The 27,064-nt window shown below is 32.6% G+C and overlaps 1 protein-coding gene across 2 annotated transcripts in view; it reads left to right on the top strand.

The window, feature by feature from the left end:
• Positions 1–27,064, top strand: part of LOC101898435 (stAR-related lipid transfer protein 13) — a 399,946-nt gene that overhangs the window by 365,091 nt on the left and 7,791 nt on the right. For both annotated transcript variants that reach the window (XM_059127991.1, XM_005184118.4), the window contains one exon: positions 7,056–7,127. In XM_059127991.1, the coding sequence (XP_058983974.1) occupies positions 7,056–7,127 (72 nt within the window). The remainder of the gene's footprint in view (positions 1–7,055; positions 7,128–27,064) is intronic.

Consider the following 27,064-nt stretch of genomic DNA (forward strand, 5'->3'; position numbering starts at 1 on the left):
TATATATCTTCGAACCCTTTCTGGTACCTCACCCACAAAGGGACACAATTTTCAATAACTTGCCAAACAACTCAGCGATCCTTTACAACTTGCTATATCTAAATATATGTGTCTCAACCGGAAACCTTAGATGAATATGGAATTTCTGATTTCCCATAAATTGGATATAAATGTTCGATTTTCTTATAATTTTGGCCATACCAATATTTTTATATTGTATTAGATGAAGCAAGAAAATGGAATACTTCGGTCGACTATAGCTGGTAACTCACGCACATGTTAACATTTTCTAAAAATTATGACTTATCTCATACAAAGTGAAGGAAGTTACCGATACGGTCCAAACCTGGCACGTCGAAATATTTATATCATATTAATTTAGGTCCAATACGAAATGGACAATATTGGCCCATTTTTTCAAACACCCATTTTTTCAAACACCCACACCCACCCATGGAGGGTCAAGAGTTTGAATAATCATAACAGAAATCAACATATTTTTTAAATAATCGAACATTGGCTGAGAGTAGACATCTGTTGGCAAAACCGACCGATACTTTTTTACTTGTTCGAATGGAAAATGTGGCTTTCTTAGCTATTGGAACCCCACGAAATGATTTCGAAAAGCAGGTCTATGTGAATCCTTGTTTTTTATACCCTCCACCTACTATGGAGGGCATAATAATTTTGCCATTCCGTTTGTAACTCCTCGAAATACTCATGTCAGACCCAACAAATTATATATATTCTTGATCAGCGTAAAATTCTAAGACGATCTAGCCATGTCCGTCTGTCTGTCTGTCTGTTGTAATCAGGCTATCTTTCGAACAAATTGAGATCGAAGTCTAACATGTATATTTTGCCACATGTATATTTTGCCAGTAGGCAGGTTAAATTCGTAAATGGGCCATGTAGTTCTAATTTATCATATAGCCCCCATATAACGGTACCTCCCGATATTCGGTATTTTGATGCTTTTGGCGACATTATTCACCGGAATTGTTTCAAATTTGGCATTTGAAGTTCGTAATGGATACTACAGCCTAAGACAGAAAATTATCTGTGCAGGTCTACGTCTTCGTGTAGCCCCCATATAACAGTACCTCCCTATATTCGGTATTTTGATGATTTTAGCGACATTATTAACCGAAATGGTTAAAAATTTGGTATTTGAAGTTCGTAATGGATACTACATCCTAAGTCAAAAAATGAGCCATGTAGGTTCACGTCTTCATATAGCCCCATATAACGGTACCCCCCGATATTCGGTATTTTGATTATTTTAGCGACATTATTTAACGGAATCGTTCCAAATTCGGTATCTGAAGTTCGTAGTAGATACTGCAGCATAAAACAGAAAATGGGCCATGTAGGTTCACGTCTTCGTATAGCCCCCATATACCGTAACCCCCAATATTCGGTATTTTGATGATTTTAGCGATATTGTTTACCGGGATTGTTTCAAATTTCGCATGTGAAGTTCGTAATGGATACTTCAGCCCATTGTCTGTGCAGGTCCACGTCTTCGTATAGCCCCCATATGACGGTAACCCCTATATTCGGTATTTTGATGATTTTAGCTACACTATAAACAGATTTTTCTTTAAGTTTCGCATTTAAATATTGTAATAACTTATGACAAAAGTTGCCTATGCAGGTCCACGTCGTCGTATAGGCATTCGGTATTTTTAAGATTTTAACAGAATTTTTAACGGATTTTATTTATTTATTATTTTTTTTTTTTTGAAATTGCCAAATATGTACCATTTGGTAGAGGGTATTAAAAGTTCGTCCCGTCCGAATTTACAGCTTTTTTACTTGTTTTTTTTTTTTTTTTTTTTTTTTGAGGAATTTTGGCAAATTTTCACTTAAAAATGTATGTACCTCAAAATTTTTTGATTTCTAGGTGTTTGGAAACCTTTCTTGTAAAATATGGTTGGTATGGTCAGTAAAGCTTTAAAAAAAGTCACACATTGCACCCCCATTTGATCTATTTCAAACCCTGAGGATTTCCTTTTGTAGAGCGAGAAAAAGAGGCAGAGGAAAAGGAAGACTGTTCTAAACATCGTAATTTTGTCTACTAATTATTGTTGTCCCCCCCACCCATTTTCACAGAGAGTTCAACTAAATGTCCAGCCATGACATTTCGTGACATCTGATGTCATTGTCACACAAAATGTGGGTAGGTAATGTAAGGACATCCTAACACCACTGTCATTGTCATCATCATCATAAATTAGTTAGAGAGTGTGTATGTGCGTGTATGTGTGACCTTAAATAAAACTAAATCATTAGTTAAAATGACAATATTTCCTTGGGAGTTAATATGATATGATATATGTCAAAGGTCACGATATTTATTTTTATATTTTGCAACAGAAATTAAGTATTAGCACAACTAAGTACATTAAATAAACACAAACATGGCATCATTTGCAATAAATTTCATGGACAATTTTTTAGGGAAATTCACCATTATTCAATTGTGTTTTCCTGTGGATTTAACATCGTTAAGCGTTTAATCTGCTAAATTTGTATATTTGCATTTTTAAGTTTTAAAGTAAACATCATCATCGAACAACTTTTGCGTTAGATACACGTGGAATCGTCCTCCCCAGCCCATTAGAAAGCCTAATTACATTTCATCAATCGAGCGTTGTTTTTTCTTCTTTTTAATTAAAAATTAATTTCTCCCGGAAGGGGACATTTCAATCACCCAGTTTATGGATAAAGTTTTAAGCAAGCAAGAGGAAGAAGAAGAAGTAGAAGAAAAAAAGCCAACAAAACAAATCAAACCAAACAATGTAAAACTTTTACTGCTGAACTCAGGCAACAACATCTTAGATATTGGTCGTGTTACCCCCTCTCGTTTTAGACGATGTTGATGTTGTGTAATTTGTTGTTCTATTTCTTCTTGTTGCCATTTTTTCTTATTTTCTTCTGCTTCTTGTTAACGGGGTCAACTGTAAATGAAAGTGTGGCCGTGTTGTTGTGGTATATGGGCTAGAAAGTGAATCTTCCATGCAAGTCAAGAACATCATTCGCGTGCCACAAAAATAGGCCATAGAATACTCATACACTCACACACAAGCATATTATTCTGGCCTTCTCCCATTGCCCCCCATTGGCATGTAACCCTTTATCTCATCAACTGACCAACCATTCATCTACGAACACAAGCTGTCCATATATCTTGTTTTATAGGTGAGTGAATCTATTAAATCGATTTAAGCCATAATGGCCAAGGAACAAGTGTTCGTATGTGTTTGTTTATCTTCCTTTCCCCTCTGGATAGTTCTAAACAATTTGAAAAAAAAAACTTCCCGTGGGCAAGGCGAACGCAAAGTGGCCAAGTCAATGAAGATGAGTTGTGTGGTAAACAAACCAAATAACTACAGCATTTTGTTGCTATATTTAAATGTTTATGCCCAACGAACAGAGGGAGAGAGAGAGGAGGGAGATATATTGTGAGCAACATAGGCTATGGCCCATGACCACCTACCTAACCATTATTTATCTAAGGATGATAATGAAGAGAGTGGTGGATGCTGATGATGATGATAATCACCGAACGAAGTTTATGGTATTAAGGTGCTATTAGGCCTTAATAAATATGTATAGACACGCGTCCCATTCCCACAACTTATTCTCGTGCTCTCTTTTTTCGTTGCTTCTCTCTCGCTCTTACTCTTTCTACGAAATGGTTTAAGTACCACGGTGGGTATTTAAAAAGGGCATCCGATTCGATGAGTTTCAATAATGACATATATCGAACTTATTTGTTTATGTGTGTGTGCGTGTATATGTGGTAATACATGTTTACAACAAAATTAATCAATTGCAAAAAAATATGAGTAAATTAAATGTAAATGTAAAAGGTGTATCGATGTTTAGAAGTCCTTTTAAAGGTGTTCTATCTATGGAAAACCTGTGGAAGGACTTTCCTTTAAAAGTGATTATATGAAGGTCCTCTAAAAGAGATTTCATGGAAGACATTTTAAAGGTTGTCGGTCGTCAATACTCTGTATTAAAAATCTGAAATTTCTTCTCAAAATAAAATACTTTTCTTAGTATATATCACCTTTTTGAAGGTTTTCGATTCTTAGAAAAATTTTTAAAATGGTCCTCTACCTCTGTACAATAGACCTTAAAAAGTCTTGTCATTTAAGAACCGGTTTTTTAGGGTCTTCGATTATTTATGAATTTTTAAAGGTCCTCAGAACTCCTTCTTGTCGTCCATGCATGGTCTTCAAATGTTTTTGATCCATAGAAGCCCTTTAAAGGTTTATCGGTAAAAGTCCTCGACCTATGGAAGATACTTTAAAGGTTCTCAGCTAATGGAATACCCTTTGAGAACTTCGATCTTTAGCAGACTTTTTAAAGGCATTTGGTCTAAGGAATTCTTTTGAAAGTCCTTCAAATGTCTTATTAAAGTATTGAATCTATGGAATGTATTTCAAAGATTTTTGGATCATATGATTCCTCTCAAAACTCGTTGACCCTTTGAAGATCTTTTAAAGATCCTCGGTCTTTAGAAGACGTTTTATAAGACCTCGAACCATGGTCCATCAAATACCCTTTTTAAGGTCTTAAATCTGAAGAAGGTATTTTAAAAATTTTAGGATCATAAAATTTCCCATAAAATTTGTGGCCCTTCCTTTTAGAGATATTGGTTATTAGAAAACGATTTAAAGGACAAGTGTCCTTTAAATACCTTTTTAAGGTCTCAAATCTTTAAAAGTTTTTTTTTAGGATCCTAGGAGTCCCTTAAAAATCTATGGCCCTTTAAAGTTCTTTTAGTGATACTCGGTCCTTAGAAGACGTTTTATAGGACCAAGAACCAGGGACCTTCAAATACCAAAGAAATTTGATCCTTCAAAAGGTCTTCGTTGTATAGAAGTTCTTTCAAATGACTTCGGTCTACAAAATATTTTTTAATAAAAGTCCCTTTAAAGATCTTCTGCCCATAGCAAATACTTAAAAGGACTTAGGTCCATAGAAGACCAAATTTAGGTCTTCGGTCCACAGATATACATTTCGAAACCATTTTGGTGAAGGGGGTAGCCATGATGCTAAAATAAACTTGCCATGTAAAATATCAGAAAAGTAACTTTTCTAGAGGGGGTTCGGGCTCTAAAAACCCTCTCCCTGCATAGGTCCCCGTATGTAACGTAATCTCCCTATGCCAGATCTTCATAACGTATTTTCTCATTGAAACGACTTTAAAAAACCTTTTCCCAAAAGGAGAGATTTCGAAACCCAGAGGATATACACTAAAGATTTTCAATTTATGGAACCCTTATTCAAGGTCCTATAGGCATAAGAAGCCTGTTGGGGGTCTTCCATAAATTTCAAAACATAATTTCTAAATTTCTAATATCTTCAATCCATAGGGGGTTTTTATTTCTTCTAGCTCTTTTTTAAAATTTTGATTAAATTTAAGTTGGTTTTTTCTATTCCAATTTTCTTTCAACCTCCCCCCGTTTTCAATGGTGTAAAAAACTTTATTGAATTCAAATCTAGTTAGATTGAAATGTTTATTTGCGCCTTGTGGCAAAATGTCATTCGCTTTACAACAACCATCAGCGTTGGGAAATATGTAAAGCGTTTACATACCGCTAACAAAATAATACGCTTACAATCTGCCTCAAATCCCAACAAAATTGATATTTCAAATCAAATCATAAATATATGTAAATGTGTGTTGTATGATGAATTCAATGTAACATAGAAAGTTCCCTGTGGCTGTGTGGTACTAGTTTAAAATCTAAAAAGTGTGTTCAATTGAGTCACAATATATGTAAAATAAATAAATAAATAATAACAAAAAATATTTTCTCTCATTATTTATCTCATGAGGGAAAAGAGCTTTGAGGCTATTATTACCATTATCAATTTTTTAGTTCATTGCCTTTTAGTTCCTTTTCCAAATGTTTTGAGTTCCTCTATCTCATGCATGTGTTCCTTGTAAAAAAACATTAACAACAAACATAACTCTCCCCACCGCCACCACTCTCTCATTTCTCTTTTCTGGCCCATTGTAAGTGGGAGGAAATTAAATGCCAATAACATTTTTCACAAGTTGTTGTTGTTGTTGCTCCCAAGGAAATAGTTGAACAGACAAAATATATAACCTTTAGAGGTTAGACGAAGCAATAGAGGATAAATACAACGAAGCACAACAAAACAGAAAGGAATAAAGAAAAAACGTTAACATTTTATTAAATAATAGAATAATGGCCAATAGAGCGAATCAATGATGTCAAACCGAATGAAAATGTGATAAGAAATTTTCAATAGACTTGGGTTTAGATTTAAGGAACTTCAAAGAGATACTTGGGGGGAAAATGGAGCAACACACAACAAAATATGACAGATAAATAAGAAGTGGATTTCATCGTTTTTTGGGAGGGAGAGGTCTTAGATTTATTTATAGCATGTCTTTGTGGAAATATTATATTTAGTTTAAATTTATATTTTTATGTGGTCTACAACTTTAAAATTGTAATATAAAATTAGAAAGCTTGACTCAAAAAATTAAAAATCCTATTATCAAAAATAGAACTTTTATGACGAATTTGTAATTTTGTAATTAATTTGGTAACATTAAATTATAAATTTTATTTAATAAAAAAATATATGCTTAACTGTGATATTGTAATTAATAATTTAATATTAATGTTTAAATTGAATTTTTGGAAGTTTTTGCTTAGGTACCATTTTTTAAGACCACAAAATGGAGGACTAGAAACCAAAAAGTTATTTATTAAATGTTAATATTTTATTTATTTTTAATATTAATATACCTTTTATAATCTCTAAAAATCCAGCAAATTCTTTCCACCTTTAATTACATAAAAAAATCGATACTTACGATGTTAATCTCCAATTTCCTCAAAATAAACTTCCTGCCAAGCATTATTGACTTTTTTCAACCAGACCACAAATACATTTTTTGTTTAGTTCTTAATTACTGTTTTTAATTGCATATTAATTATTTACGAGTTTTCTGCAATCGATAAATATTGATTTTGTTGTCATTATTTTTTTTACAGAAATCGAGGCCGTTGAAGCATGTAAATGGCTCAGAGCTGCTGGCTTTCCTCAATATGCTCAGATGTATGAAGGTGAGTAGCGTGATGAAATTAATAAATTACGACACGAATTTTATTTTCACAATTCAATCTTTAAAAATGATTTTTTAAAGGGTTATACAGACAACTTGTTTTAAAAAATGTTATGTAAATTTTGTTTTATAAAAAAATTATTACTTCCGCACTATTTCTTGAAGGGAGAAATTTAAAGTGTAACTTATGAAAAGAAAAATGTTTTAAATATTTGTATATTCTCTACCAAACAATGAAGGGGATATTAAATTCGTCATTCCGTTTGTAACACCATTCGTCGGAGGCGCAAAAATTCCTGATCTGACTAAAGTTATAAGACGATTTTGCGATGCCTATCTTTTTGTCTGTTGAAATCAAGATAGAGTCCACATAATTTAATCTAGAGCTTTGAAATTTGGCACAAATGTTTATACAGACTGATTGGTATAGAAAATGGTATTCCATTGGTCCACGTTTAAGTACTGGGTGAGATAAAAAACTGCAACAAATTCAAACGCCATAATTTTTATTTTATGGAATGCAAAAACTGTCGGAAATAGCATCAATTTTTAGAATAAGTTTAGATTTGTTCGAATTGGTCACCTTTATCACCGAATTATGGCCTTCAAACGGCCAATGAAACCGTCAAACGCTGCCCCAATGTTGCTCTGCGGTATTTTGGCCCATACCCGGCAAAGCGCTTGCTTGAGGTGATCAACACTTTGGTATTTTTTAGTGCCAACCTTGCATTCCTGAATACTCCAGACACAATAGTCCAACGGATTAGTATCCGGTGATTTTGGTGGCCATTGTGCACTGGAAATGAAACGAGGAGCCTCATTTTGTAACCATTCTTGGGTGGCGCATACTGAGTGCAATGGTGCTGAGTCCTGTTGGAATGTCCAAGGTCTGCGGCCACACGCTCCAGAATATTTTCGCTATAACATTCGGCATTTATTCTGATGCCACGGTCGATTAATACGAGCGGAGAGCGACCATCGGCTGTTATGGGGGCCCACACCAACACCATGGCCGGCTTTTGAGTTCTGGTGGCCAAGCGAAGGTGCACATTTTCAGCGGACCACTTTGGCTGGTAAACACGATCTTTCTGTTTGCTTACAAACTGCTGGACAACGAATGTTTTCTCATCGGAGAAAACCAAATTCGGCAGTTCACCACTTTCGGCCAAGCGAAGAAACTCTTTAGCTCTTTTGAGTCTATTTTCTTTCTGTTGCGGTGTAAGTTCTTGCACTTTTTGGAATTTTAATGGCTGTACCGCGAGCTCATTTTTCAATATTTGCCGAATGGAATATTGCGATATGCTCAGTTTATGAGCTATTTTTCGGGCACTGCGACGCGGGTTTCGATCGCTTCATTAATTTTTGGAACCATTTCTGCTGATGTTGCTGTTTTCTTCCGTCATTGTTCTGGTAGGAGGCACAAAAGATTTATTCACATTTAAATGCTGGAGTGCTCTAACGATAGCCACTTGTGGTTTTCCAGCCAAATATAAAGAAATCACACTATCACGCTTGAATTCCATCACGAATAACTTCTTTTGTGGAAAATTCTCACCGAAATGCTTTTGGACGCTTGTAAACAATATAATGAGCTGTCACTGGAATAATTTTAACAGCTATCGGAGGAGTGGCTTAGAAATGACAGCAGTCTAAAGTTGGTTGTAGTTTTTTCATCTCACCCTTTATATCGTAGCCCAGTTCCACAAAAGGAAACGTACGTCCCGAATTTCATTCCATTCCAATAGTCCACCGGATTGGTATCCGGTGATTTTGGTAGCCATTGTGCACTGGAAATGAAACGAGGAACCTCATTTTGTAACCATTCTTGGGTAGCGCGTTAGCCATTTGGGCTAATATTAGCCATTATTTGTACAAAAAAGCTGAAATCGGATTAAGGATATGTGTTGGAGCTATGTACACATTTGAGTCGATCTCTGTAAAATTGGCAAAGGTATTTCTGAGCTATATAAGATATCTGGTACCAAATATCATTGTTGTGACTTAAATCACCAAATTTTATATAATAATAATTTTATATAATTTCCGAATTCAGTCTGATTCGGTCGGATTTGCAGAAATGCAAGTCATTTTGACTTATATTGGCCATTTGGTGCACAATTAACCCCAAATCGATTGTAGACATGTGAGAGCTATATCTAAATGGATCCAATTATCACCAATATCAATAGGGTTCGTCCTTGGGTCAAACAAATATTGCTTGGAAAATTTCATCTCAATCGGATAATAAATGCGACGTGCATTTTGTTCGCAAGAATACATGGACAGACGGACATAAATCGATGCAGAAAGTGATTCTATGACTTTCCTCAAAAGTAACTGTGGGTCTATCTCGCTTCCTTCTCCATGTAGCAAACATAAAACCCTTACCATTATCTGGAGTAGGGTATAAAAGCAATGGTTTGTTACTAAATATAAAATCTATTATTTCCCATATAAATTACAGCTACAATGGACAGATGGCGTTCTATTGGAATTATAACACATATCAAGCTACTTTTTGGCGTTGACGAATTTGGGAAATTTTCTCTATTTTTGGGTCCTTACGTAATTGGCAAGTGTCTGGTATAGGTTCCAAGGACATAAATCTAAACGATTCGCCTAGTCACAGAAAAAATCCTTTTTTAAAAAAAATATGTTATCCAATTTTCATATCCTCTTACTCAATTACAAAAAAAACTTAAAAAATGCTTTATGTTTTACAAAAGACTGTCTTTAAATTTGACAAAAAATTGGTATTCATTAAAGACTAAGATCGTTTTATGCACATCCTTTTCCACCTCCCCTTCCTTATTTTGGAAATCCAGTAAATTTAAGAAATCACAAGCCATAAACAAATATTAACAACTGATCACCAGAGATTTATTGGAACTTGTTGTAATACACCTTGGGGAAATCAAATGATTTATAAACTGCTAAAAAAATTTATTTAATTTCATTTTGATTGCCAAGCCTCCTTCTTTTTACAAAAAAAAACGTATGTGATGGCTTTCTTGAGAAAACGTTTACACGGTCAGCCATTTGGGATATGGGAATGGGTCTGCCACAGAACTCGGTTGTGTCATAACTACATATTTGTTTTTTTTTTTTTTGGGAAGGTGGTGGTCTTTTTGGTGATGTGGTCTTCAAACTTATTTATTTTTTTTTTTGGTTGCAAGCAAACCACAATTGGCATCTGTGACTCGGGGGACGAAACAAAAACACATACGCATGCAAACGCTCTGTGTTTTTAATTGATGGTCAACTTTTATTGAAACAGCTGAATGTCAAAGTGATTGCTTGTTATTAAGTTGCCAGTGAGTTTTTTGGCAAGATAAAAAGGGTAAACGGTAAAAGAGACAAATTGTAGTTTCTGCTTGTTTCATGTGGGGGCTGTGATCGACCACCAGAGAATCATCAGACATTGTCATAAAAGGCTAGCTTATGACTTGTGTTGCAATGTCTGATGCAGTTGCGGTGGACATGCCAAATTTTTGAAGCGACAGCTGCCTGACTTTCACTTTTAGGCAGCTCTAAATCATTTGCAACAGCGTTAAGGTTAAATGGTTCTGTTAAGGTTGAGAAGCGTTTTTGCTGCAGGTACACATCATACAAATCCACAAAAAATTGCCGGCATTTTGTGTGTCCATTGATATTCCCCACCCAAATTAAATGCCATAAAAATGTTATGTTTGGACCAAATTTTATTCCATTTTGTTTTGATGTATTTTATTGGGCTGTTTTCATTTGACAGGCTACAATTATTGCTTAATTTGTTGGGTTGCAAAAAAAGACGTTTTAGTTTTCTTATTTTAGTCATATTCCAAAAATATTTAAAATTCACTTTCATTTCGTTTCCTGTTGTTGTTATTTATTCCTGTTGTAAATTATTTTGATTTTCCGTTGCTAGGTGGTAATTATTTTGCCACCTTGGTCTTGGCCATTTTCATTTGTTGATTTGTAGCCTTTACCTAATTTATTTGAAAATAAAACAAATTGCTATATTTTCTTTCCGTTGTTGCATACGTCAAATATGGCTTATTGCTTTTGGCTTTTTACTCAATTTTTGCGTGATATATATATTTATTTGGAAAAAGTCACGCTCTTATTTACGTAAATGACCGACCTTCTTCGCGGCAGACGATGTGTATTTATTATTTTGTATTTATGTGTAATTATTTTACAATATAATTAGAAAATTATTTAAATCATATTGAACCCAATTCCATGCAATTACAAATTAACTTACTAGGAAGGACCTCATTCCAATGCCATACTCATACAAAAATTTTGACAAGTACTTTCGTCTGGTAACATTGGTTACAAAACCCATTATTTGGTAATGACTGTTACTTGCTGGGTGGTGTCAAAATTATTTTATATTTTTAATTTACACTCAAGATGTTTTTTTTTTTTTGACATTTTTATACCCTTCATCATTCTATGGAGGGTATATTAACTTTGTCATTTCGCTTGTAACTCCTCGAAACATTTATAATAGACCCTACAAAGTATATATATTCTGGATCAGCGTAAAATTCTAAGACGATCTAGCGATGTCCGTCTGTCTGTTGTAATTACGCTATCTTTCGAACGAATTGAGATAGAAGGCTAAAATTTTGCATACATGCATATTTTACCAATAGGCAGAATAAGTTCGTAAATGGGTGATGTCGGTCCATTTTTTCGTATAGTCCCCATATAACGTTACCTCACAATTTTCATGATTTCAGCGACATCATTTCCGCAATTATTTTAAAATTTCGTATTTGAAGTTCGTAATGGGACCTACAACTTATGACAAACATTTTTGTATGAAGGTCCACGTCTTCGTATAGCCCCCATATAACGGTAGCTCCCGATATTCGGTATTTTGATGATTTCAGGAATATTATTCACCAGAATCGTTTCAAATTTCCTACTGGTTGCTACAACCTATGGAAAAAAAATCGTATGCCCCTATATAACGGTACCTGCCGATATTCGGTATTTTCATGATTTCAGCGACATTATTTATCGGAATTTTTAAATTGTTTAAAATTCCGTATTTGAAGTTCGTTGCTACAGCCTATTTACGTATGCATATCCACGCCTTCGTATATCGCCCATATGGCGGTACCTTACCATACTCGGTATTTTTATGATTTGTGCGGCATTAATCACCGGAATTGTAACAAATTTCGTATTTAAAGTTCATACTACAGTCTATGACAAAAAAAAAAATCGTAAGCAGGTCCACATCTTCGCATAGTCTCCATATAACAGTGGTAGTTTACGGAAGTTTTTTTGAAATTTTTCAAGTTCTTTCCAAATGGTGGAGGGTATTAAAATTTCGGCCGAACTTAGCTGCTAGTACTGGTTAATATTTCCCACACTTTTTAATGAATACAATTTAATATCAAACATTTTTTTTTTAATTTTTGTGCCTCATCAGAAAAACCTTTGCCTTCTTAAGCCTGTAGAGACCTTTAGCCTTTTGAAAAAATCCAAAAATTCTCATCGCACATCCCCTGGTAAATTCCCTGCGATATTCAAAATATTTTCCCTCATACATCTTGTTAATGATTTAACCAGCATTATAATTAGCTGAAATATTTCATTGTCTACCGAAAAAAGAGATGTAGAAACAAAGGAAACTGCGATTTTTGGTAGGCGATTTTGTTTCCCTTATGTTTTGTCATTAGTCTTGCAAAGATAAAAGTCAAGAAGCCGTTGCTTTTGCTTAAGTAAAAGATTATGTTACATAACATTTGTTAAGCTTTCTTCAGAATCAAAGGTCATTTTTCTTTTTCTTTAAATGCCATGGTGGAGATATTCTTTTTCGGCTAAGTGCTGTCATTAATCATATGACGTAAAGAGTTGCAACTTCTGTTTTATTTTTTTTCAGAGGTAATTTAATTTTTTTTTCTGAAGACAAAATAAAAATAAATAGTATTATATAAAAATAAAAGAGTATAAAAAAGGGAAACTAGGAGAAAATCAAATAGTACACAGGGTAAGATAAAGAAACTGCAACCAAATTCAGACTGCTGTCATTTCTAAGCCACTCGTCCGACTGCTTTTAAATTATTCCAGTGACAGCTTATTATATTGTTTACATGCGTACAAAAGCATTTTTGTGAGAAATTTCAGAAAAAAAGTTATTTGTGATGGAATTCAAGCGTGATAGTGCGATTTCCTTATATTTGGCTGGAAAACCACAAGTGGCTATCGTTAGAGCACTCCAGCATTTAAATGTGAATAAATCTTGTGTGTCTCGCACCATCGCTCGTTACCGTGATACTGGTAGCGTAGCCCGACGTCAAGGAAGTGGCCAGAAGAAAACAGCAACATCAGCAGAAATGCTCTGCTGCGCTTGGCATCAGAATAACTATCGAATATTATTGGGCACGCAAACATTTTGGCCGCAGACGTTGGACATTACAACAGGACTCAGCACGCGCCACCCAAGAATGGTTACAAAGTGAGGTTCCTCGCTTCATTTCCAGCGCACAATAGCCACCGAAATCACCGGATACCATTCCGTTGGACTATTATGTTTGGAATATTTTTGAAAGCAAGGTTGGCAATAAAAAATACTAAAGTGTCGATCACCTCAAGCAAGTGCTTCGCCGGGAATGGGCCAAAATACAGCAAAGCAACATTCAGGCAGCGTGTGATGGTTTCATTGACCGTTTGAGGGCCACAATTCGTGCCAAAGGTGACCAATTCGAACATATGTAAACTTATTCTAAAATTTGATGCTAATTCCGACATTTTTTGCTTTCATTCAATAAAATTTAAAAAAAGTAAAAGTTATGGCGTATGGCTTTGTTGCAGTTTTTTATCTCACCCTGTATATTTATGGAAAAATATATATAAAATTATTTCTTTTATAAACTTATATAGATAAATATTAAAAATGTCGCATAGATATTAAAAAATATATCTAATTTCGGTTTATTATTCATTGCTTTTTAGATACAACTTCAACTTTTTAAAAAATATTTAGTTTTCAGTTTTGCAATTATTTTGTTTGCTGGGCTATTCAATAACCATTCTCCAAAAGATTTATTGCCCTCATTTTCAAATAGTCTAGGAGTTTAAAAAAAATATTTATTTATTTTATTTAATGTTTCTCCTGTACAACAAGATCATAATAGAACTCAAAATAAACAGGAATAAAAAAAATGAAAAAAAAAATGAAAATAATAAATAAACTGAAAAAGTAATAGTTTTTAGCTGATTTTAAAAATCACACCTTATTAAAAAAAAGTAAACAAAAATGATGGTAATGATTAGCAAAGTGAATGCAAAAGAATAACACCATTTCAAAGCTGTTTAGAAAATTTTAATATAATTTTATAAACCCAAAATGAAAGCTAATTTTTGATTCAATTAAAATATTAAAAAAAAATTAATCAAAAATATCAAAACTTATCATTTTCGTTACGATCCTAAATCCGAATTTTTATTATTTTCCTTAATGGCTTTACTAAAACTACATTAAATTTAATTTATATATTAATTGTATATTAATTTTAATGTAATTAAAAAATAATCAAAAATTTGGGAACCAAAAAGTTTCGTAATAGACTAAACCTCTCTTATTTTTTAAAGGTATCTACAAAAACTCCCTATATATTTAAAAAAATTAATTGTATTCCTTATAAATATTTATATTTATATTTATATTTATATTTATATTATATTTATATTTATATTTATATTTATATTTATATTTATATTATATTATATTTATATTTATATTTATATTTATATTATATTTATATTTATATTATATTTATATTATATTTATATTTATATTTATATTTATATTTATATTTATATTTATATTTATATTTATATTTATATTTATATTTATATTATATTTATATTTATATTTATATTATTTATATTTATATTTATATTTATATTATATTTATATTTATATTTATATTTATATTTATATTTATATTTATATTTATATTTATATTTATATTTATATTTAATTTATATTTATATTTATATTTATATTTATATTTATATTTATATTTATATTTATATTTATATTTATTTATATTATATTTATATTTATATTTATATTTATATTTATATTTATATTTATATTTATATTTATATTTATATTTATATTTATATTTATATTTATATTTATATTTATATTTATATTTATATTTATATTTATATTTATATTTATATTATATTTATATTATATTATATTATATTTATATTTATATTTATATTTATATTTATATTTATATTTATATTTATATTTATATTTATATTTATATTTATATTTATATTTATATTTATATTTATATTTATATTTATATTTATATTTATATTTATATTTATATTTATATTTATATTTATATTTATATTTATATTTATATTTATATTTATATTTATATTTATATTTATATTATATTTATATTATATTTATATTTATATTTATATTTATATTATATATATTTATATTTATATTTATATTTATATTTATATTATATTTATATTTATATTTATATTTATATTTATATTTATATTTATATTTATATTTATATTTATATTTATATTTATATTTATATTTATATTTATATTTATATGTATATTTATATTTATATTATATTTATATTATATTTATATTTATATGTTATTTATATTATTTATTTATTTATTATTTATTTTTTTTTTTTTATTTTTGTATTATAAGGTTCATTTTATTATTTTTTTTTTTTTTGTTGCCAATTTTTTTATTTACTAAATCTCTTTACTGTATGATCCAATAGTATTTTGCCCAAAGATTTATTACCTCTACCTCCACTTTTCCTTGGAAAGATCCTAGCCCAGGGTCTTCTCATCTAGTTTTAACAAATTAGCACATGATCTGTTTTCATTGTAACTCATTTTTTCAACAGTCCAAGAACACCAACTCAACAAGAACAACAAAAGAAACCCTTAATGATTCATGGTTAGCACATAAACGCCTTAGGCTATGTGTAGTCTTTTTAAATTAAATACTCCAACAAGGATTACAGAGACAAAGGGAAGAGGAAAATGCCAAAGAAGGATAACATATAAAGCTGGTATTCTTACAAGAATCTCATTAAAATGGACATTAATCTTATGAAATTTATACTGAAATTTTCAAGAAGACTCCCAGAACCCTTTAAATGGTTAAGAAAAAAAGATCTTCCATTGTTGTTCATGCAAGTAAATTAACAATATTTTTTTTTTTTTGTTATTCTGAATTCAAAAGAAATGCTTTTGAAAACAAAATGTAAAAAATGATATATTTGTATGACCAAATGCAGAGCAGCAAAACATTGAAAGAAAAATTAAAAAAACGCCATTCAAGCCAGCCAAGGGTTAGGCAATCGGCCGCTGACTCCTTGCCACCACATTTTTTATTATTGCTTCTCAAAGTTGCATATTTTTTCTGGTGCTGATGGCGGTGGTTTGCATGTCTCACAATCAAAGAAAATTTATGCTTTTTAATATACCATCTATGGACAGACCTATAAACAAACATACACATGGACTCACATATGTACATATATTCTCATACACCCAATTCAAGGTCAGGCACAAGTGCATTGTTGCAAAAGTTTTGAGTGCAACAATAATGTAAGAGCTTTCATACCACATTATGACCAAGTTGAAAATATTACCAATAGCCAACCAAAAAATACAAGGCAACAAAAATGAAGTGATGCTTCGCCAGTTTTGGTGTGGCATTTTACCTTGCAGCCATGACTTGCCGTGGTATTTCTTCTTAAATTAAGTGAGAAGTTTTGTTAAGGCTGTGGACGACTATGGAAGAGCAGTAAATAGCAATTTCCGTTTAATTTTTAAAAATTCTTAATTTAAAATTTTGGTTAAATAAAAGTTTCTCATAAAAGCATATGAACATTAAAATTGATTTTTATTACTTTTAATAAGTGTTTTAATTTTTTTAGAACCCAATTTTAATGATTTTTTTATATAAATAAGTGGAAATATTGTTTGAAAAATTAGAAGAAAAAGTCCGTCTAAAATTGTTAGAAATTTAGCTATAGGCAAAATTTGAATATCAAATTTTCGAGTTGAATTTTTGCCGAATTTAAATATTTTATTTTAAATGTTGAATTTTAAGAGTTGTTGATTCAGGTAGCTTTTGGACGGATGAAAATATTTCCATAATTTTTCCTAAAATGTTTGTTTTAGAAATATGGCAATCCTCATAATGGAATATCCTGATTTTTAATATTTCGAGGTCTCCGGTCCTCATTTTCAACCAAATCTGCTTAAATATTACTATTCGAGTTATCTGGATCGATTTTCTTTCTTCCATATAACCCACCTTTACAAAAAGTCAAAAACTTTGGAAAATATTGCAACATTGTTTCAGTCTGTTTTGCCGACAACCAATATTCGATTATTTAAATATATTTTGACTTCTGTTATGATTATTTAAATTTTTGGCCCTCTATGGAGTGAGTTCCGAAGGAATGGGCCAATATTGTCCATTTCGCAATGGGACCTAAATAAAAATGATAAAATGATAATCAGGGTGAGATAAAAAAAAAACTATAACAAAGTCAAACACCAAAGTTTTTACATTTTTTTTAAAAAAATTTTATTGAATGGAAGCAAAACATTTCGGATCAAATTTTAGAATAAGTTTGGATTTGTTCGAATTGGTCATCTTTGGCTCAAATTATGGCCTTCATACGGCCGATGAAACCGTCACACGCTGTCCTAATGTTCTGCGGTATTTTAGCCCATTCCCGGCGAAGCGCTTGCTTGAGGTGATCGACACTTTGGCATTTTTAAGTGTCAACCTTGCTTTTCAAAGTACTCCGGACACAATAGTCCACGGATTGGTATCTGGAGATTTTGGTGGGCATTGTTCGCTGGAAATGAAACGAGGAACCTCATTTTGTCACCATTCTTGGGTGGCAAGTGCTGAGTGCGATAGTGCTGATTCCTCTTGGAATGCCCACGGTCTGCGGCCAAAATGTTTACGTGCCCAAGGCTTTAATACACCCTCAAGAATATTTTCGCGATAATATTTGGCAATTATTCTGATGCCACGGTCGATTAATACGAGTGGAAAGCGACCATCGGCTATTATGGTGGTCCACATCATCACCATGGCTGGCGCTTGAGTTCTGGTGGCCAACCGAAGGTGCACATTTTCAGCCGACCTCTTTGGCAAGTAAACGATCATTTCGGTTTGGTTTGTTTACAAACTGCTGGACAACGAATGATTTCTTATCGGAGAAAACCAAATTCGACAGTTCACCACTTTCGGCCAAGCAAAGCAACTCTTTTGCTCTTTTGAGTCTATTTTCTTTCTGTTGCAGTGTAAGTTCTGGCACTTTTTGGAATTTCAATGGCTTTACCCCGAGCTCATTTTTCAATATTTGCCGAATGTAATATTGCGATATGTTTAGCTCACGAGCAATTTTTCGGCCATTGTGACACGGGTTTCGATCATGTCGCTACTTTACTTTTCGAACCATTTCTGCTCATGTTGTTGTTTTTTTCCGTCCACTTTCTTGACGTCGGGTTACGCTACCAGTATCATGGTAACGAGCGATGGTATGAGACTCAAAAGATTTATTCACATATAAATGCTGGAGTGCTCTAACGATAGCTACTTGTGGTTTTAAAACCAAATATAAAGGAATCACAGGCTTGAATTCCATCACGAACAATTTTTTTTGTGGAAAATTCTCACCAAAATGCTTTAGTACGCTTGTAAACAATATAATGAGCTATTGCTGGAATAATTTTAACAGCTGTCGATCGAGTGGCTTAAAAATTACAGCAGTCTGAAGTTGGTTGCAGTTTTTTCATCTCACCCTGTATACCCTTTATAGCCATATGTCTGAGGGTATTACAGCAAGATGTTAGTTACATTTTTTTCTAATGTTATCCTTTAATCTCCTGAAGATGTGAAAATAAGGTATTTTGTTGATAATACCTAGAATGTTTTAATGTTCATATATTTACAACTTAGCTCATTATAAAACTCGGTTTTTTTAACGACTATTTTTATTAAAGCTTAAAACAATAAAAAATTAATTTATTTTTGTCGCCAACCTGGTCATGAACTTTAAATACCCCTCTGCCAACTGATTGCCAATTTAATGCAGAATTCAAAAAAAAATAAGTTAATATTTATTATTAAGGTCTAAGATATGAACGCAACCTCAAACGTGGCAAAAAGGATTCAAAACCCAACTCCTCATTGAATACAAAATTTTTATTTATGACCAATGAAGGTTTTTTTTTTGCAAAAGATATAATAAAATTACATTTATTTAGTGCATCGAACATGCAGCGAACTTTTAATTTCTTTAAAAGGCCACCAACCGCAAAACACAATCGAAAAACAACAACAACAACGAAAAACCTGAAAGAATTTTTTTCTTTCAATTTTTAAAGCTGAGGATCAGCTACAGATTCACTTTTAGTATTTTTATTTCACAAAAAAAAAAAAAACATAATTCATGTCGTCTGCCTGAAATAATACAGCCAAGAAAAAAAGGAACGTGAATACGAAAAAGACCCTACAAAATCACACAACCTCAAGTGGCGAGCGAGCGCACGCATGCGCACAAATTGTTTAAACCATATTTCATGGGATTCTTGGGTCGATGGTTGTTCAACTTTAAGAGGAATTCTCCAAAATCTAATGTTTAATATTCCCCTGATGATGGCGACGATGGTGTGGTCGGGCATCTGGTGAATGCTTATAATCACTCTGCAAATCCTTCAGGCATAAAATCTACCCAGACATTGACCAGAGGTTGGTATTGTTATATCATACGGCAACCAAGCATCCAACCACATCAATGAAGCGTGCGCCCTCAAAGAATTCCTGGGTTCCATTTTTTTATTTTGAGATATTTCGGGCATACAAGGAAGCAATACCACGATGTGATGTCAAATGACACTCCTTCTTTGGACCAGCAGACGGACAAGACACATGACAAGCAACCAACAATGTTTTCGTTTTCAAAACATTTTCAAAGAGTTGAGATGCTATGCTTGAGTGAGCGAGTGTGGTGTGTGTGATTATCAAACAATTAAAGTTCTCTTCTCGCATAAGGTGTCCTTTTGAACCCTTTCTTCCTTACATGTATATTTGGTCTGATGCAAAAAGTTCGTTCAACTCCAAGCAAAGAAAAAAGAATCCCAAGTTTAAAGGACACTCTTGGCCACATGCCACACAAAATCCACACCTTATTTGTGTTCTTAAAATCTTCTTAGAATTGGAAGAGGGTCTGCTTTAGTTTCCAATTTTTTTTCTGTTTTTTAGCTGTTAAAACGATCTTTAATCTCCACCATTCTTTTTTTATTATTCGATATTACCCAATACAAGAGATTCGTGTCATTCTTTATTTAATTTGCATTTTAACAGCAAAGTTCGTGTTCCGAAATAAAACAGGCGAGGTGATGAGATGATGATGATCGGCATATCAATTTCATGAAAATGAGATAACAGAGAAAAAAAAATACTGTACCTACCAGGATGGTAAAGGACGAATGGTAATTTCATTTAAATATGTAGTGACAGATTTGGTATTTTGCGATTTTTATTAGTATTGAGAAATAGGGATTCCAATTTAGGTAAGGAAAATCACTGAGGATCGATTTTTTAATGGATTTTTTTAATTTCTAGGATCGATTTTTTGCTATAGAAAAAATCTAATTACACTGGGCAACACTAAAATTAATTAAGAGGGAAATTCATGAAAGTAGAACTAAAAAGAAGAGACGTATGTGGGCGCTTTGAAAGTTTATATCGCAAAGTTACATTAATAGAGGGAGGAATCTTTCGCCCTATTCGATACTCTTAGAAATTTTAGGATTAAGATTCCTTGGAATCCGTATATTTTAGGTATATAGTATCATTAGCAACATTTCAGATAAAAATACTGGGTATATGATTTCATAAGGGCTATAATTATTCCAAATTTTGTCCGTTTATGTTGGAGGTACTGTTGTCCATTTTCGCACCTAGCACTGACGCAAATATTACGATTTACAAAGTGGGAGCAAAATCGGATTATCGTTTCTCTTTCCGTGCAGAAAATATATATTTTGAAAATTTCAATCTTTTGTGTGGGAGGTACCAGAAGGAGTGGATCAATATTGCCCATCTCCGAACTCGATATAAGTTTGACAAAAATATTATGATGTACCAAGTTTGGACTAAATCGGATACTCCCTTCGAGAGTTATCGTGCGCACCAGTCAGCTAGACAGACGGACGGACGGACATGGCTAGATCGACTCCAAATGTCATCAAATGGATTTGTATCAAATGATATATACCCTCTCTTGCCGTATGGCTGAGGATATAAAAAAAGAAGACACGTGTATGGGTGCTTTGAAAGTTTACATCACAAAGTAAACTAAACAGAGGGGGCAAATGTCCTCCTCTTTGGTAACTTTTAGCATTTTAGCCATGAATTTTAACTCCATAGTTTCTTCGGCAATATTGCACATAAAAATACGAGGAATATTGTGATTGAAAATTTTAACACTCAACCAAGTCAACAAAAAAGGCCTTTTGGTTCTTTTTTGCCTTTGAAACGGCATCATAACAAGTCAAAATATTCTACAAAACAATTTTTCGTAAAATTCTACTATAGGTCCTAGAAGACGTGAAGGGTCTAAATCATACCTAAACGCCAGGAATCTAAATATATTAGAAGCACATTTTAGGGTTAAAGTCGTACTTTATGTGAGTTTGTGCAAAAATCTCCAACAAATCTAATTTCAGAAGGATGACGTCAAAGACAAAATTATCCTACATCAAATGTCAGTCACCAAAGAAAATAAATCTCTATATCCATTACATATCAAAAAAAAAAAAATATCCGCATCCATTTTCCGAGCAACCCTCGGAAATATTTCGTTTTTTATCAATTTTTTGCCGGACTATTTTCGATTGAACGCCAGAAATTTTTCATAAAATTTCATTTTAGGTGGAAGATGTCCAAAAAAGTAATATTCTACACAAAATTTCACAATACAGGGTGAGATAAAAAAAAACTGCAACAAAGTCAAACGCCATAAATTTTACACGTTTTTTTTAATGTAATTAAATGAAAGCAAAAAATGTCGGAAATAGCATCAAATTTTAGAATAAGTTTAGATTTGTTCGATTTTGTCATCTTTGGTACAAATTATGGCCTTCAAACGGCCAATGAAACCGTCACACGCTGCCCGAATTTTGCTCTGCGTTATTTTGGCCCATTCCCGCCGAAACGCTTGCTTGGGGTCATCGACACTTTGGTATTTTTTAGTGCCAACCTTGCTTTCCAAAATACTCCAGACACAATAGTCCAACGGATTGATATCCGGAGATTTTGGTGGCTGGAAATGGAGCGAAGAACCTCATTTTGTAACTATTCTTGGGTGGCACGTGCTGAGTGCGATGGTTCTGAGTCCTGTTGGAATGTCCAAGGTCTGCGGCCAAAATGTTTTCGTGCCAAAGGCTTTAATATAGCCTCCTGAATATTTTCGCGAAAATATTTGGCATTTGCTTTGATGCCACGGTCGATTAGTACGAGCGGAGTGCGACCATCGGCTGTTATGACGGCCCACACCATCACCATGGTCGGCGCTTGAGTTCTAGTGGCCAAAATTTGCAAATTTTGAGCTGACCTCTTTGGCAAGTAAACATGATCATTTTGTTTGTTTACCAGCTGCTAGACAATGAATGTTTTCTCATTGGAGAAAACCAATTTCGGCAAGTCACCACTTTCGGCGAAGCGAAGCAACTCTTTAGTCTTTTTTGAGTCTATTTTCTTTCTGTTGCGGTGTAAGTTCTTGCACTTTTTGAAATTTCCTGGCTTTACCCCGAGCTCATTTTTCAATATTTGCCGAATGGAATATTGCGATAAGTTCAGCTCAAGAGCCATTTTTCGTCCACTGCGACGCGGGTTTCGATCAAGCGCTTCATTACTTTTCGAACCATTTCTGCTGACGTTTCTGCTTTCTTCCGTCCACTTCCTTGACGTCGGGCTACGCTACCAGTGTCGCGGTAACGAGCGATGGTACGAGACACAAAAGATTTATTCATATGTAAATGCTGGAGTGCTCCAACGATAGCCACTTGTGGTTTTCCAGCCAAATATACAGAAATCACACTATCACGCTTAAATTCCACCATGAATAACTTTTTTTTTCTGGAAAATTTACCATGAAAAAATATCATCAATTTTTGTAAATCAAAAACCTTGCTTTTTTCTAAAAAAGTTTAACATTTTTTCGCTGCAAATTTTCTTGTAATTTCACAGTACAATAGCCGTACTGAGTTACGGAAAATGTCACTGCGGCTTTTAAATCGAACCCCCAAAGGAGTTCTGGGTCCTTTGACCAAATGTTGTTAAGGCAAATTTTCATCATCATTTAATACGTCATTACTGGGTATATTAAACTTTCATAAAAATTATTCATCGAATTTTTAATTGCTTATTATTCAAAAATTAAATTCAAATATTTCTTTTTTCCAAATCTAATCACGTAAGCCAAACACGTCCACAATTTCACCAAATGTGTGACGTAGATTGTGCTCTGATTGTTTATTTATGATATCAATCTGTTTTAATTACAATAGGCACCTTGTCTTTTCAGTTTTTTTTTTCTTCTGATTTTTGGCAAACGTATTTAAATTGCGTGTGGCATTGGACACAATGTTTATTGAAACAATTAAACATATTTTTCACATAAACAAAAGGGGGAGAGCCAGCAAAAAACGCCAATTAAACACGTTTTGTTAAATGAAATGAAACAAATCAAGTGTTTCGTTTAAAAATAGATCGAATCAACGGTAGTTTTTCATGTTTCGTTTTTCATTTTAATTGAGCGAAACACTTAAATTAATGATTTTTGAAACATGAACAAATGTTTCTATTTTGAAAAAAAAAAATCTGGCTATTTATGGAAATTATGTTTTAAAAGCATATTGGAATTTTTTGATTTTTTATTGTGGATTTTTTTATTTTCCCACACTTAATGATTTGTTAATTATGGTATTTAAGTTTCAAATACATATTTAAATAATTTTAAATTTTGTTTAACATTTTTTTGAAATTAAAAATACTAAAAAATATTTAGAATTTTGGAATTTTCAATTAAAGATTTATTTATTTTTTTTTTTTATTTTATTATATTATGTATATTTTTATACCCTCCACCATTCTATGGAGGGTATATTAACTTTGTCATTCCGTTTGTAATCCTCGAAATATATATAATAGACCCTACAAAGTATATATATTCTGGATCAGCGTAAAATTCTAAGACAATCTAGCGATGTCCGTCTGTCTGTTGTAATCAAGCTATATTTCGAACGAATTGAGATAGGCAGCAGGCAGGTTAAGTTCGTAAATGGGCTATGTCGTCCACTTTTTCGTACAGCCCCCACATCCCGATATTCGGCATTTTCATGATTTCAGCCTATGACAAACATTCTTGTATGCAGGCCCAAGTTTCCATATAGCCTTCATATAACGGTACCTCCCGATATTCGGCATTTTTATGATTTAAGCGACATCAATTACCGGAATTATTTCAAATTTGGTAGTTGCAGTTCGAAATGGATACTACAGCCTAAGACAGAAAATTGTCGGTGCAGGTCCATGTCTTCGTATAGTCCCCATATAACGGTACCTCCCTATATGCGGTATTTTGATGATTTTAGCGACTATATTCACCGGAGTAGTTCCATATAACGTATTTAGAGTTCGTAATGGGAACTACAGTCTTTGACAGAAAATTTTCTATGCAAGTCGGGGTCTTCGTATAGGCCCCATATATCAGTACCTCCCAATATTCCGTATTTTGACGATTTTATGTACAATACTCATCGAAATTGTTTGAGATGCCGTATTTGAAGTTCGTTATGGATACTACAGCCTAAGACAGAAAATTGTCCATGCAGGTCCAGGTCTTCGTATAGCTTCGATATAACGGTACCTCCCGATATTCGGTATTTTGATGATTTGAGCGACATTATTCAGCGAAATTGTTTCAAATTTGATGTTTTGAAGTTCGTAATTTATTCTACAGTTTAAGACAGAAAATTGTCTGTGCAGGTCCACGTCTTCGTATAGCCTTCATATGACGGTACCTGCCGATATTCGGTATTTTGATGATTTTAGCGACATTATTCACCGTTTATTTCAAGTTTCGAATTTGAATATGGTAATGGCTTATGATAAACAGTGTCTATGCAGGTCCACGTCGTATAGACCACAATATAGCGGCTATATTCGGTATTTTTTAGATTTTAACAGAATTTTTAAATAATTTTATTTTTTGAAAATTTTCAAAAAGCAATAGGTTCGGCCTGGCCGAACTTTTATCTTGTTATTTTATTATATTATATCCATTTTATTTAAAAAAAAAAATATCTGTAAAATTGGTAGTTTTCTTTTGAGTATACCTTCCTCATAACTGAACTTTATATATTTTCTATAATTATTTTTTTATAATTTTTAAAATTTTAAAATTTTTTTCCTATACCTTACACTTAAAAGTTCATTAATCTCTGTGTGTGCATTTACGAAAAAAACTTAAATAAAAAAAATGTTTTTCAAACCAGACCCATGAGAACATGTTGTAAATTTTACCACAAATTGCGTGTGTGTGTTGACACATAGACACTACAATATGTTTCGATAATAACAACAATTTCCTTGCCGTCGTCGAGGTCTCTCCGAGTTTTTGAATGAAAAGCTTTTTTCCTAAGATGGATTTATATTATTGTCCTTCTTGCTGCTGCTGCTCCCATTGATAAAAGTGGAAGGTAATTGTCATTTGAAAATGTTAGCTTATATCTAATTTCAAAATTAAGGCGAACAATAAGGCGTCGCCAGACAATCGCATCAACACCGTCATGGCCTGGACTGGTCGGGACTAGACAAATACTCATTTGTCTTGCTGTACGCCTTAGTTTTGTTTTCAATTGATCTGTTCTCAAACACAGAAACGTAGTTGCAAATAGTTTTGGGATTTCATTATTTCATTACCTTGGGAAACTCCCTGGAATGGAAAAGCGAGAACGACACTGGCATATATATTTTTTTATTTTTCCTCTTCTTCCATAAATCTCTGCAAATGTTGAAGTTTCTGTTGAAATTTTGTTTTTTGGTGTCGATTTAAGAGTCGTAATGAAAAAAAGCTATGCATTGGTAAAGTAATTTACAATTTTTTCCTTTGAAAATGACTAGAACTTGATTTCCTACCTACAGTATTGAATTTGCAAATACAAATTATATTTGGCAAATTCTGTTTAAATGCAGGCATACATACATTGATAGGTACAAACCTAGAGCAAAGAACCTCATTACAAAAGTTGCAGTATTGAAAGATTTAGAGATTTCCAATTTCAATCATATTTTCCAATTTTATTAGTCTTCGAAATCCTATCTTTGTCGTATACCCCACATCGAAGAGGTCATATCTATAACCATAACTTGTCCATATGTTTTTGGTTCTCGGTATTCACGTTTCTCATTGCCTTATTTTGTAAAAAAAAAACAAAAAATCGTATTTTTTATTTATATATTTTTAATTAAATACAAATTATATATACGAATATAAAAATCCATTACATTTTACTAGACCCAAAATACGTATTTAATTTGTTGTATTTTTGTTTGTATTTTTGCTGGATATTATACATACACACACACACACCGCATACGTATGTAACCAGTCATTTATTTGTGTATGTATATATCTTGAAGTCTGATATGCAAATACACTTTACTATACGAATTGCCATTAATTGTATTTTTGCATTTATTGCGTGGTTTCATCTGGTTTTCCAGTATTGTGTTTTTGTTGCTGTTTTTGTATTTTTTGGATAGAAGTGTTTTTTTTTTGTGCTGATTTTTTGTTGTTGTTGTTGCTTTTTTGTTTTCCTCATTTT

This window comes from Musca domestica, unplaced genomic scaffold (genome assembly GCF_030504385.1).
Source record: "Musca domestica strain aabys unplaced genomic scaffold, Musca_domestica.polishedcontigs.V.1.1 49, whole genome shotgun sequence".
Lineage (NCBI taxonomy): Eukaryota > Metazoa > Arthropoda > Insecta > Diptera > Muscidae > Musca > Musca domestica.